The 13,545-nt window shown below is 36.9% G+C and overlaps 1 protein-coding gene across 1 annotated transcript in view; it reads left to right on the forward strand.

Moving 5' to 3' along the window:
* LOC138716143 (puratrophin-1-like) overlaps positions 1 to 13,545 on the forward strand; it is a 1,133,117-nt gene that overhangs the window by 446,553 nt on the left and 673,019 nt on the right. Inside the window, exon 2 of the mRNA XM_069848962.1 lies at positions 2,189 to 2,732. Within this exon, the coding sequence (XP_069705063.1) occupies positions 2,429 to 2,732 (304 nt within the window). The 5' untranslated portion in view covers positions 2,189 to 2,428. The remainder of the gene's footprint in view (positions 1 to 2,188; positions 2,733 to 13,545) is intronic.

A 13,545-nucleotide genomic window follows, 5' to 3' on the forward strand; every position in this document is an offset into this window, starting at 1 on the left:
CAGAAAGCCATCGGCGTGGCTCGGTCGGCTGAGGCGCTTGCCTGCCGATTAGAAGTTGCGCTTAGGCGTGGGTTCGATTCCCTCTTGGGCTGATTGCATGTTTTTCCGAGGTTTTTCCTAAATGTAAGGCGAATGTCTGCTAATCTAATGGCAAATGCTCCCATCGTTGCAAAATAACCTAGTACTTGATACAGCGTCGTTAAATAACCAACTAAAAAAGTCCAAAAAGCGCACATACAGGGCAGGAACAACTATGGAACAATCATCTTAATTGAATATGAAACATTTAATTATAAGGTTTTATTAAGTTTTGCCGCTCCGATACAAATATGCATTTAATACTGTAACTCTTTGTGTTTGTAGAAATCGCTAAATTGTTATGTAATCCGTCTATTATGAATCTCCCTAGCGAATTAGGAAAAAATTATCTATTTAATTATTTCTTTTCGATTTATGTTTTAAAAGGTACGAAGCGCTACAGACTACAGTATATTATGCATCAATCTGTGCAGTTACCATGGCATTTTCTTACCTAAGTTAGTAGGAAAATTAAACTGTTTTGCAATTCTTTATGTTTCCGTTTAAGAAAATTAACGGTCAACTTGCTAGTTACGGCTCCATTTATCGATTTAAGACTCAAGACATTGCCGACGTAGCTCTTCCTATCGAAAACAATAGCTTCAAGGGTAATACTGTGGCGTTAGGGATTTATGGATCTATTTAACCGAAGCACCGTTAGTCTGCTACAACATTGGCTATTCAAGTATCTGATGAATTAATTGTCTCTGCCTTAGCACCACACTTCCTCTAAAGTTCACATTTATCTCTATTACTGGTTTGGTCATTGACAGAATGCTATTGCATCATGTAATATTTCTGAGGAATTAGGTCCATGATATTTATACGACAAAATGTTCCAAGGCATGAATAGTCACGTGGAATTATTAGTCTGCATTTAAGGCCGAATCTCAAGCTTTCAAGTAAGACATTCGTCAGATAGTGTACTGTATTGTTGACCAGATTAATTTAATGCATTGGAACCTACAAGTTAATTAGAGTCCGATTAGACTCCACTCTTCATCTCAGTTGCTGGTATCTGATACGTAAAAGAGAGAAGTCTCCTCATGCACTTCATAGAGGTACAGTACGATTATTTAGTCCTGACAGTCGCAGACAGTGTGCGCCTGGGTCAGGTGAGTCCATTAAGTTACGCCAAAGGATGTTCAGGTTAGTCATTTGCTTGCATTCAGAGCGATCGAATGCCACGCGTTCGGTAGAGCGGTTTGCTTCCAGTACATTTAAGCTGTACTGCATTCCTTTACCGAGCGTTCTCTCTTATCTCTATTCCGGAGCTCTACGCACTACTCCTATTACTTCCCCTCTTTCGTGTCGCCGAGCTGTCGGGACTAAATAATCGGTCTGTACAAGGAAAGCTCTAATGCTTTCTAGACTCATAAATGTTTAATGTTTTTGTAAAGAAATATGTTTACAATATACGTTCTAACGCAGCATCAAAGCATGAGTCCCTTTCGTTAACACCTGGACCACGCCGGTGGCCAGGACAAAGTTGCATAGCTTTATTCCTGTACCATGTGACTGAACACGATATCGACACCCTCTAAGTGTGGGACCACTGGAGATTCATGGGAAGGAAAATGTTGATTAAATATTTTCTTGGAAGATGGTATGCCGGCCAACGGCGTAGCTCAAGCGGTAGGTGCGTTTGTCTATTCCCTGTGAATTACGTTTGAACGTTGTTTCTATTTCCGTTTGGATGATATCTGGTTGTGTTTTTTTTTAAAATTTTATTAACACAAAATAAGTGACTAAAAACGAAATGGTATGCAAGGATCTCGTTCACATATCAGCATATGACTGCACTTTTCAAAATTAGTGTAATGATGGGTAAAAGTAATAATTTGTTTCGAAAGTTTCCTCATTTTCCTTTTCAGTTTTCGCTTCGCAAACCAGTTTTGAAAAGTGATAGTGGAACAGAGACTGCACTAAAAAGTGCAAATTTGCTGTAAAGTGAAACGTTGATAAGTTTAATGGTGGAATAGGCGTCTGCTGAAATCAATTAACCTATAGAGGCTATCGAAGATGCCAGAGTTGTCGTATTCACTTTCTTGTGGGTTAGAAAAATGCTGAGTTAATTTGAATGTGACGAGTGTTTGACTTTGTTTCGCAGAGCGGAGATGTGGTAGCGCCGCGGGGCTGGCCCTTGTCGCTCGGAAGCAGCGGGGTGTCGCTGCAGCTGGGCGAGTTGGACCCCACTTTGCTGAGGAACCGCGACTGCTACCTGTGCGTGCGGGGCAGCAGCGGCAGCCCGAGCGTCGAGGTCGCGCTCGTGTGGAAGTGGGAGGCGGTGCTGAGCAGCCGCCCCCTGGCCGTCGCGGACTGCTCCCTCGACTCGCCCCTCGCGCTGGAGATGGCCGCCACCGACGACCTGCCCGGCCTGCTGCAGAGCCTGCTGGTGTCCGTGGAGCGCGCCATCGAGCGCGTGCCCCTGGACGCCCTGGCCTTCCCGTGCCCGCGCTGCCATGACGACGACAGCGGCGTGGTGTGTGCGTGCCAGTGCGTGTGCCAGCAGCAGGGCCAGGTGGAGAAGCGCGACACCTCCATCCAGACCAGCCCCATGTTCGAGTTCGTCGGCTCCATCCCGCACATCGACAGCGACGAGGAGAACGACGCCTCTCGCGAGCCCGCCGACAGTCCCGACTTCGTGTCCAGGGGTGAGTTGTTTTCTTGCTTAATATTTGATGTAGTACTACGTCTTTCTCCTCACTAGGTATGGCGGAGGCATAAAAATGCAAACCCGCTTTGTTTTCTCCTGTCCTCCTTGTATTCTTCTCATTCTCATTGTATTCCCTTTGCCCCTGACCATATATAATATAACAAATTGGCCATCACAATGTTAAAATCGTTAACATATGGGAAAGAACAACCACCAGGATCGCCTCGTCAATTGAGAACAACCACTAGATGAAAGTCTACACTTACACGAACACTTACACATACACTCACCTTAGTACACGACATAACTCTCCACAGATACACATCATGTACAGTGTGACCCGCCGAAGTGGTGTACAACTAGAAAAAGGGTCATAATTCTGCCATCTATCCGCAATATGCCGAACTCGAATCACGCAAGTGAAGTGGGTAGGCATTGGATACACACACACACACACACACACACACACACTAGATGAAAGTACAGTTCTTCTATGCAATTGAAATGAAAGTTATAACGTGAGTTTCTATTCAGTAGCTAGATGACAGCGTAGTGAAATTGATAAAAATTGTTGCCGTCAAAGCGTAGAAGGCTGATCAATCTGTTATACTAGTAGAGTCAGAAAGTACCGGAACTTCGGGTGGCAACGCCATGCTCTATAGGCAACTTCTCTGCCTTGTCCGTGTGGTATGTGACCTGCTCTCCAGGCTACTCTTTTTTACTTACGGATATGTAGCATAGTAAAGCTTTGCACCTCTTAACATAATATGATTGCACTCATACGTAGTTCTATGTAAAGCTGTGCACCTGTAGATTTTATTTTCAGTGAACTAGTTACAAGCCTAAATGCTTGTGCGGAAGGAGGTTCAAAATCATTAAAGTCGAAGTCAAAAAGTAAGTTTCCAATTTGCAAAACGCCTTCCTGTGCCGATCGAATGCCTTACACGTGTGTTTTGTTGGTTGCCGCTTCAGCAAGGCTGTATGCCATCTCTGCTTATCTTTTAAATGTAAGGTGTAAACAAAATTTGTACCATTTAATGAGCACATTGACGAGACTATTCTGAAGTAAAACAATGTAAGTGCAATACTAAATTCGCAGTGCCTGTAAAGTAATCGTTTTCATTTATTGCGTAAGTGAAACAATTTCTTTAATATTTTTTTTTTTCGGTGAAAGTAATTTGAAATAAAGACAACAAACAGAACGTCCATACTAGCATCAGACAAGATGTAAGACTAACTCAGAGGGAAATGGGACACCAATCTTGATCTTTGCGTTAGGAAAACTCCGAGGCTTCTTCTCAGAGTTGAACTGGTAATATCTGATTAGTTTAAATTAGCCTTCTAAGACGCCAGATTCTACTTGTATGGTTTTTATACAGGTAATCGCAGTCTTCCATTTCCTGTCTGCATAGTTGCCGATCTTGTGTAACCTCCTCCAGATGTCGGTTCTTAACAAATTAATCCTCTGTTCATTCCATTTGCGACTGGGCTCCTTCCTTCCAGATGATGTTCATTTGTTTTTTGGTCACCTACTATAATCCATAAGCATCTGGAGGCTAAACCAATTGAGGCTTCAAATTCTCAATCTTGTCAGTCACATCTTTCTCAGAATTCGTCATCTAACAATATCATTTTGCATTCCGTCCATACTGGAAATTTCCGCGTTTCTTCGTAAAAAGTCAATTTCTACTGCTCTTACCATTTGTTTCATCTATAGGCTACTGCAGAAACCCATATATTATCATTTAGAAAGTCGGTCTGTACTTCATTAAAGACAGAAATTTTTAGCAATTTTACGGGAATTTAAAAGACTAAAATCATCTAGAGCCCGGATGTTTAGACATTTATAACAGTTAAAATAGGCGGGCAAAAAGGGCATTGAAACTAAAAAAAAGGCGCAATAAGTTTTGAAAAAAAAAAGGCATTATAAATTTTCAAAAGGCATAATATATTTTAACAATAAATTTAAATTGTATCAACAAATTGTGTATACCACTGCCACCGGGTGCTTGCCCACTTGCAGTGTAAATAAATACATACATATATACATACATACATACATACATATTTTTACTTCGTAGTTGACCATGTTGACTTATAAGTAACATACTTTTTTTATTGATTAACTGTCTTTTCTCAAACTTATATAACAAAACTATTCTATCGGTTGACAACACGTGGGCAACACATTCACTAACGTAAGCTTGAGTTTAACTTTTCAGTGGTTCAGTGAATTTAGGCATTCTATCTAACTGATCTTATACCTTCTGTCACCCGATAATAACTGACTGTTCCTCACTCAAATTTCTTTCTCATGCAATAATAAATACGTGTAGCACAAAATTGTAACAGTAAGATTTGAAAATGTGAAAACAAACAATTGGAAATGCTACGTGACAACGTCTATGAGAACGGGCTTAATATTTAAAATTATAAAGCTGATTTTTGGTATCGTTAAGACATGACATTATTTTGTAACTGTGTATTATCGATCATTATTCATATTACACCAATAGTAATGTATTAAAGCACGATTATTAGCAGATCAAGCACCGAAATAAATTACTTTTATTTACTTACTATTGTTAGTAAAGTGAGACATTGTTTCATGTATTTAAGTTTTATACATATTATATTACAGTTAATTAGAAAATTGCAAATAAACAGAAATATTGCTTTAAAATGACAAGAAAAGGCATTTATTATTGATTTAGTAAGAAACACCTTAAAAAGGCAATATGGGCAAAATAAAAATTGCCCCTATCACTTTGATTTACCCAAATCACATTTATATCTATGAAAATAATGGTTTACTTCCCAGTAAAAAAAGGCATTTTGCCAAACATCCGGGCTCTAATCATCACCGTAAAATATAACTATTCCTATGTAACCAATTACACCTTTATCGTAGACGTTTCACAGTCATTCTTTGTTTTGTTAGATGCACATTAAAGTCTCGGCAATAACTGATTTCAGGACATAAAGGGCGCATGTGGAATTGTAGATTTATGAATGGGGATAATCTTGTTTCTCACGTTATACGTATTTCGCTGTGTGTAATTGATGTCTTCCTGTTAGTACTAGTCGGTTATAACAAAGGACTAACTTAATGAAATTTCTCAGAAACCTTTTCTCTGAGTGAATTTCATTTTACACATACTTGAAGGAATGAAGCATGTAAAACTAACGGAAATACATTATGACCCTTTGTATTTCTGAAAGGCGATTAGTGTTGAAGGCAGGATTATAAATTATTTAGAAGTTCTTTGTTGCTTAGCATTATGCTAAGATCGACAGAGTTATAAAGTAAAACTGTATGAACACTGCATGTAATAAAGATGAGATATAGGGACTTTTATCTGTATGATTTTTAATAATTCAGGTGCAGCAATTCTCGAACCGGCAATAAAACAAATTCATTCATTCATAGTATTCTGCCAAGGGCAGGTCTTTGACGCAAACCTAGCATTCTCCAGTCTTTCCTATTTTCTGCCTTCCTCTTAGTCTACGCATATGATTAAGAAATTTAAAACAATTCTTTTTCCGCAATTTGTAACGAATCGATTACAAATAAAAATATTTGTCACTAACTGAAACGTCACTAGATTCTATCAATTCTTTCCCCTATCTATTCCATCTTTTACACAACGCAGAACTGAACGCATTGTATTCTTCACCTGACATAATTAGGAACATTAGATCCAGACGTTTGAGATGGGCAGGGCATGTAGTACGTATGGGCGAATCCAGTAGAGTGTTAGTTGGGAGACCGGAAGGAAATAGACCTTTGGGGAGGCCGACACGTATATGGGAGGATAATATTAAAATGGACTTGAGGGAGGTGGGATATGATGATATAGGTGGATTAATCTTGCACAGGATAGGGGCCAATGGTGGGTTTATGTGAGGGCGGCAATGAACCTTCGGGTTCCTTAAAAGCTATTTGTAAGTAAGTATCTATTCTATCTTAAAATTATACAAAGTGATTCAAAAAGGATGGTACGAAAGTGAAGCTGATTTATTCATAACTGAGCAAACTTAACACTACTGTATTAGCATAAAAAGACGCATTAACTGCCAAGTTTTAACTGTTCTCTGCAAGGGCTCGAATTGAGCCCCGTTGATGACACGACAGAAGTCGAGACTCCAGTTCTGTCCAGACTCATGCCAGCATGTTCTCGGATACTGACTCCACTGCTTTTGTGATGCATCGTTTCAGGTCGTTCATGCTCGCTGGCATGATTGTGAGAGACACGAAGTCTTTGGTATACGCTCACAGAAAAAAGTCGCGGGTTAAGTCTGGCGATCGTGGAGGCCATAGTGATATTGGTGATTCGAATCCTGCATGGCCAGTCCAACGTTTTAGGAGGGTATTATTACGCTTCCATAAGATATGCTACAGGCTACCGTTGATTATGGCACCTGTAGTTACCTATTTGCCTGCCTTGTTGACTTGTTAGGACTATGTAGACTTTACGTGGGTTATTAATTTCTCTTCCTCCTGCCCGAGCACTGGAAGTATTTTTTGTATATTCTGTCCGATATAATATGTAAAGCGTGTTATAAATAGTTTTGTTTGTGTTTAAACATTTTACCTAATGAGATAAATCTAGGAAATTATACTGACATTTTTCGGTTTTAACTCAAAACTGAAGTGAGAAAGCTACAGGACAAAAATACAACATGTGTTTGAATCGTTTATGCACAAAATCTATGGCTTTGCTTTCAATTCTGCTTTTAATTGAGAAATTAATTTTTAAAATGACACATACCGAACTGAAATATTCTCCCAAATACCTGGGGAAGATACCACCTATTGCTGCAATTTATACAACTACTAACAACTAAAATTGTGTCTTATTCTAATTTCTATCTTACTTCATTTTTCACATTTTATTGTTTTTACGCCCATACTTTTTCTCCACCTAAACTTGATATTTTGGTTGACTGATATAAAAAATTGTTTCACCCTAATCCGATTTTATGACTTCTATGTATTTCAATTCATTCATTATTATAAAGATTTAATGAGGCGATCTTAGTTGTAGAATTGCTGAAGTAGCCTACATAAAATATATAACCCTGCATTACATGCAGGATGGAAGTGAAATAACCTTGCATATTGAAATGGACGAGAAAGTACACTTAAGCTTAAATTAATAGAAAACCTATATTACATTTTGTGATTAAATGCACGGTTAATTAGAAAATTAAGTTTGAAGTTTCAGGAGTCTGGCAACGTCGCCGCTAACACACCCCTCTTTCTTCTCGTAATACAGATGTAAAGGTCAGCGAACTCAGATGTACCTCAGTGAACTATCTCTTACCCCCCCTTACTGGCTACAATGTTGCAAGCTTTTCTTATCGGTCATTGACTTCAGATTGAGTGGTTTTTAAATTAAATTTACACGAAAAGCGTCCACGCTATTGAAATATGCCAGAGGGATACATATTTTTTTTTATTATTTTACGTATTGATATGGACAAAAATCACGATCCTATTCGAATAGTTTTACCGTATAAGAGGGTGTTAAACATTTGAAAAACATACTTTTTCTTTCTGAGAAAAACTATTAAGTTTCCACCAATATGGTATTACACTTTTTTGTTACATACAACGTGAACTATTCGCTCTCAAAATCTGCAGTGTTACTTCACTTCCACGCTATCTAATCCTTCCCTCCATTCATCTCTCAGAATGGACATAGCGATCAACTCTCAGTCCTTACAATTAATTGAGTGGCAGAGGGGAACGAACTGTGCAATGTGCATCACTTGTGTGTATTCACTTGTCACGCCGCAGTGTGACGACGATCAGTTCACACTGCCACTTGAAGTTCTTCAGTCAGTCCCTGTCTGGATTCACATTCCAGCCGCGCCATATGTCGGCCATCTGGAGGCGGAACGAAAGATCTTTGCAATTACTTTGATAACATACGCATTGCAAGCAGAATGAAAGCAGCACTGTGATTCTCTGTACACAAGTACAGCAGATGAATGAAGTCCTAAGTACGCACAGTTTTTCAGTATTAAACTTGCAAGAAAATTATATAAGTACGCAATATTTCTTTCATTCTCTAGTTCCTGGATCAAAATAATTTTGTTATTCTAGATGGTGCTGTAACGTATTTTGATTTCTTCTTATAGGTAAAACACTACATGTTCAATAATTCCTAAAATAGTAAAAGAAGGCCGTTTTAAAGATTCAGTTTCTAATGAAAAGTACATATTAATTACAAATTAAACTGCGGCAAAAGGAAATAACGGATCACAAATGAGATTTCTACAATCACTGACAGGTGTTACCTTTCGGGACCGCATTAGGAGCGAAGACATAGGAAATCAGTGGGAAGTTGAGATGACCACAGACGTCCAACATTATCTGTAGTAATGTCACGAGAGGTCTGAGATTTGCCGATAAATCCACGAGCGAAGCGAGTGGATTTATCTGGGAAATCTCAGACCTCGAGTGGCATTTATTAGGACTATTTCGTGAATAAAATAAAAATGTAAATAATATATCCCTAAAATTCGATCACAAAATGTTAATAATTGTTTATTAACGAATACTTCACCTATTCAGACATTGTGAAGTTGAAATACTAGTAGATGACTATCGATTACTGCAATAAAAAAAATTCGACGTTATTATTCAGTAATGCCAATTGTGAAAAGCGAAATACAGGTTTAACAGTGTTAATTACATGTACTGCACTTTTCTCTCATTATTATAACATAAATACATTTTCATTATCTGCTGAAATCATAATTTAATTTAACAGTAACAGTGGGGACAGCTATATAACAAAGCTTATGTATTCACAGCGAGACATGTTGCTACACAGTGAAGCAATCTCTGCATAGATAGGCCTAATTAAAACACGAATTTTATTACGCCATACGGAAGGCAGTTTGATGAAAAGACCTGATTATTACCATGCAAGGTCATTGGGTTTCATATGCGATGATGTTACATAAATTTGATCATCTGACTTTGTATTAAATGTTTCATTCACAAGATACAATTTTATAGGCTACTTATAGGTTATATTACCTGTAGGAGCGGGGCCAATGTCAGCTGTGTCTTATTTCGACCGTTACAATCAGTGCTACGCGAAAGCATTTTTTATAGCTCGACAAACGCATTCTCGCTGTAGTGTGTAACGGAACTAAAGCTGCATCTACACAGTTCAATATTCCAAACGCGTATGCGTGCAATCTGGGAAGCATCTTAAAAGAATCAAGTTTAAAAGGTACATTCAATTAAGATGCATGAAGATTTTGTGTCTACATGGTGCGACGTTTTGAATGTCGTCTTCACTGCGTACATATATTAATTATAAAATATTAAATATCAATTTTGCATTCATTGCTTTAAAGTTGAAAGAAAAGTTTAACCGTGTTGTTGCATCTTAATGTATTCATGATCATCAATTTACGGGGAAACAGTTGGCGACAACGACTAAACAAAAGAACGACCATGCGATAAATTGATAGCGATAAATCTAGCTGAAAAAATTATCGCAAAGTCTGACTAAGATTGGTTGGAATTCAACATTTCATTACACTTCATTGGTCAAAAATGGAATGACGTCATATAAACGAAATAGTCAACGTAAATGGAGAAACCCCCTTCTTAGGCTGAACATCGTTTACCAAAGAGACTATTGTAATACCATCCACGAGGACGAAGAGATTTAGGCAGACCTCACCGACATTGGACGGACCAATTCCATTTTTAGTTCACAGACGGGAAACGACCCAAAACTGTGTATTGGCAGAAGAAGAAGAAGAAAAAGAAGAAGAATATTAAAATATTTGGAGTCCTTGTGAAATAATAAGACATATGAAGGGTTCAGAGCCTAGTGGGCCAAGCGCCATTTATTAAAAACAGAGAAAGCAATGGTTTAATTTAAGTGAATACCATAGTTTAATGAAGATTGACATATTATTTGTTTGAATGAGTATATATTACTTGCTTTACGTTTCCATTGAATTATCCAATTTTTTGGTCAAATATGTCTTAATGCTAAAATATGGTAAAATATCCATTTAGGCTACATGACCAATAAAAACCGATCGTCGTGTTCAGAAAATCCAGAAACGTGTTTAATCTAACTTAAATTTGTTAAATGAGAGGTCAGAATAAAAATGATGCCATAGAAATCAGAGCCCTAGTTATCCGCTACATAATGTTGTCAGACCTATTGGCTATTGGTTCGTGGCCCGTGACCTTGCTCAGACGAGTTTCTCAACTCTAAACTATTATTTCACTTAGACTAAAAATTTGTCAGAACAATTTTTTTCCTAGCATACAATTACAACTAGAAGCAAATATTTCTATATTATTATTATTATTATTATTATTATTATTATTATTATTATTATTATTATTATTATTATTATTATTATTATTTTGCTCGAGAATTGGCGGCTTAGCCTATATCGTTAACATTCTGTGTATTCTTGTTTCTCGAAATATTTATTGCTTGCCCTAGAATTTGCACTAAAGCAAGGCCAGTACTCCACCTCTCGCTGAATGAAGCCCTCAGGGATCTCGAGTAAGCATCACATAGATAGAGGAATGAACAAGTACGGATGTATCCTTCACTTCATCTGATACGGTAACGTAAAACCTTCCTCTGTAGTGATCTTGGCATAGTTTCTGTGCATACTGCAACAAACAAGAACGAGCCCTATATGTTTGTACAAAATAAAGAGAAATGCTTAAGTCCTACGAACTAATTTGTCGGGCATTCAGGAAGCAAGAAAAGGTTATTCAACTCTGTTACCGTTTCCATGTCCATCTTATTTTTTGTAACTTTTTTTAAGTACTCCAAAAGTGCTCAGTTCATTAAATAGAGAGCTGTTATTTTCTTCCTAGCTATGTACCGTCTTCTTTATATGGACATACGTTTCCTAGATGAGTGGAATTCGTCAAGAGAAGAGTTTGGTGGGGAAACGAATTGTATTGTGGATCACGATCAAGAAGAATTTTGAGATACTGCAAGCTCCCCATTATTCATGTACTTGGACAGGGGTGTACAAATTCAAGTGGACGGATGATGGTCACACGCGCTTAATTGTACGTGTTGTATGTATATTTTCACTAAAGAAACTAGACGAATGAACGATTAGTAATAATCATAATCGCAATAATCATAATAATCACTATCATATCAACCGACAAATATTAGTTTTTAGACACCTTTTTCTTGCAGGGTGCAAGGTAATTTTTTAATCAATAATTTCTCAATTAGGAGGTTATCTAGTTTTAGAGGAATAGTGAAATTATATTTTGAGGGATGAGGTCGAATATATAACATTTCGGGAAGGAACAAAATCGGCTCAAGGGGGATTCGAACCTACGCACAAGCGTAATTTCGGATCGTTATTTGCATTCATCACCCCGAGAGTGCTTCTGTAGCCGCAATGAAGTTCAGTTAACGTGTATAAGGGTGTAATTTATGTGCATTTTATGTGCATTTATAATTATGTGAGGGAAATTTTTAGGATGTATTCTGTGCTATGCTGAACGTTATGACAGAAATGTTGATATAATCTATGTGCGGTATTTGTTGGAAATTATGTGAGCTATAAGCTATTACGTGAATCGGAATGGACATGTCAGAAGAATGCAAGAAGAAAGGTTATCCAGAATCATATTGAAATGGTGTCCACCTGGGAGAAAAATAGTGATTGGACTCGAAACTAATAACTACAAGAGAAAAGAGATGGGAGAATTTGGACTGGATGGTTAGGGACAACTTATTTATTTATTTATTTATTTATTTATTTATTTATTTATTTATTTATTTTTATTTATTTATTTGTTTACTTATTTATTTGTTAATTCGTTTGTTCCTTTTGTTTCTTCGTTCGTTTGTTCACTCGTTCGTTCGCTCGTTTGTTCGTTAGTTCGTTCGTTTCTTTTGTTTGTTCGTTCGTTCATTTCTTTCTTTGTTGCTTTCTTTCTTTGTTTCTTTGTTCCTTTCTTTCTTTGTTTCTTTCCTTTTTTGTTCCTTTCTTTCTTTGTTTCTTTTTTCTTTATTTCTTTGTTTCTTTGTTTGTTTGTTTGTTTGTTTCTTTCTTTCTTTGTTCCTTTCTTTCTTTGTTCCTTTCTTTCTTTGTTCCTTTCTTTCTTTGTTCCTTTCTTTCTTTGTTCCTTTCTTTCTTTGTTCCTTTCTTTCTTTGTTCCTTTCTTTCTTTGTTCCTTTCTTTCTTTGTTCCTTTCTTTCTTTGTTCCTTTCTTTTTTGTTCCTTTCTTTTTGTTTCTTTGTTACTTTCTTTCTTTGTTTCTTTATTCGTTTCTTTGTTCCTTTCTTTGTTTCTTTCTTTGTTTCTGCCTGCTCTTAAGCCTCATTATACTGACATATGATTTACAAATATAAATACAAAGTAGAATAAGAACAAACAAAAAAAAAAGAAAAAGAAATTGATATGTATGCTAAAATCTAATTAAAATATATCTTAAGAATATAAATGATTATTTAAAATTTGACATGATTTTTTTTTCAAAACTATTTTGACAACGTCATAATATTAAAGATTTAGGTAAACCAAATTGTTTTCTAAACGTATTAAAGTATTTTGGAATAACACCACTGGCCCCGATAAAAAGACCAATCACGTCTATGTGTTTAAGATCTTATTTTTCTTTAAAGTACTCAATACTGAATAAGCGATGCTATAAATGAAGAAGGTATTGCAGTATTTTGAAGTTCATTAATTAATTAATACTGTGTTGCCCAAGGGTAGGTCTTTCATTGCAAACCCAGAATTCTTCAATATTTTCTATTTTCTGTCTTCCT

This window comes from Periplaneta americana, chromosome 16 (assembly GCF_040183065.1).
Source record: "Periplaneta americana isolate PAMFEO1 chromosome 16, P.americana_PAMFEO1_priV1, whole genome shotgun sequence".
NCBI lineage: Eukaryota > Metazoa > Arthropoda > Insecta > Blattodea > Blattidae > Periplaneta > Periplaneta americana.